This window comes from Myotis davidii, unplaced genomic scaffold (genome assembly GCF_000327345.1).
Source record: "Myotis davidii unplaced genomic scaffold, ASM32734v1 scaffold546, whole genome shotgun sequence".
In the NCBI taxonomy this organism is placed as follows: domain Eukaryota; kingdom Metazoa; phylum Chordata; class Mammalia; order Chiroptera; family Vespertilionidae; genus Myotis; species Myotis davidii.
Genome location: NW_006297836.1, coordinates 478,357 through 479,017, shown reverse-complemented (window position 1 = coordinate 479,017; position 661 = coordinate 478,357). Strand labels below are relative to the sequence as shown.

Sequence of the window (661 nt, the reverse complement as noted above, 5' to 3'; positions counted from 1 at the left end):
TGCCCAGTGGGGAGTGTGCAGGAGGCAGCTGATCGATGTTTCTCTCTCATCGATTTTTCTAACTCTCTATCCCTCTCCCTTCTTCTCTGTAAAAAATCAATAAAGTATATTTTTTTTAAAAAAATAAAACCCTTTCATAGTCTCTTTAAGTCATCTTATAATGCTCTTTGTAGGCAAGTTACAGGGAGAGGGTTCATTAGGCCCCCATGAAACTTTTAGGAGGATGTTCTGTGTTTATTCCATGCATAAAACTCATCCACTGTGATATAAAAAGAGCTGCTCCCTGTTTGCCTATACATGAGGTGTGTAAATTTTCAGACCATTGAAAAAAAAGTTTCTTACTTCATTTCATCTCCCACTTTATTCTAGAGAAGAAAGTTCTTGCATAAGCTCTTCCTTTTCTTGTTCCAACTCCTGCAAATGATGTTGGTTTTGCTCCAGTCTGTCCTCCAACCACTGTAGGAGAGGTCCGCTGACTGCTGACATCTGACTGCACAGGTTCTTGGTAAACACTTCAATAGGAAAAACACAGATGAGTAACATGCCACCCCCAGCAGCCCACCCCCCAACTGTGAACGCAGAAAGAAGGGGTTGGAGGAGGAAGTAGAAAAAGTACAATAAGTAGGACTGGCAGACAATTTTGTACAGCCATCCAGAGGAA

General features: G+C 41.5%; 1 protein-coding gene across 3 annotated transcripts in view; it reads right to left on the bottom strand.

Moving 5' to 3' along the window:
- The window catches only part of BRCC3 (BRCA1/BRCA2-containing complex subunit 3), a 68,943-nt gene that overhangs the window by 4,605 nt on the left and 63,677 nt on the right, over window positions 1–661 (bottom strand). For all 3 annotated transcript variants that reach the window (XM_006773696.2, XM_015570457.1, XM_006773697.2), the window contains one exon: window positions 343–512. In XM_006773696.2, coding sequence (XP_006773759.1) covers window positions 361–512 — 152 coding nt within the window. In that variant the 3' untranslated portion in view covers window positions 343–360. The remainder of the gene's footprint in view (window positions 1–342; window positions 513–661) is intronic.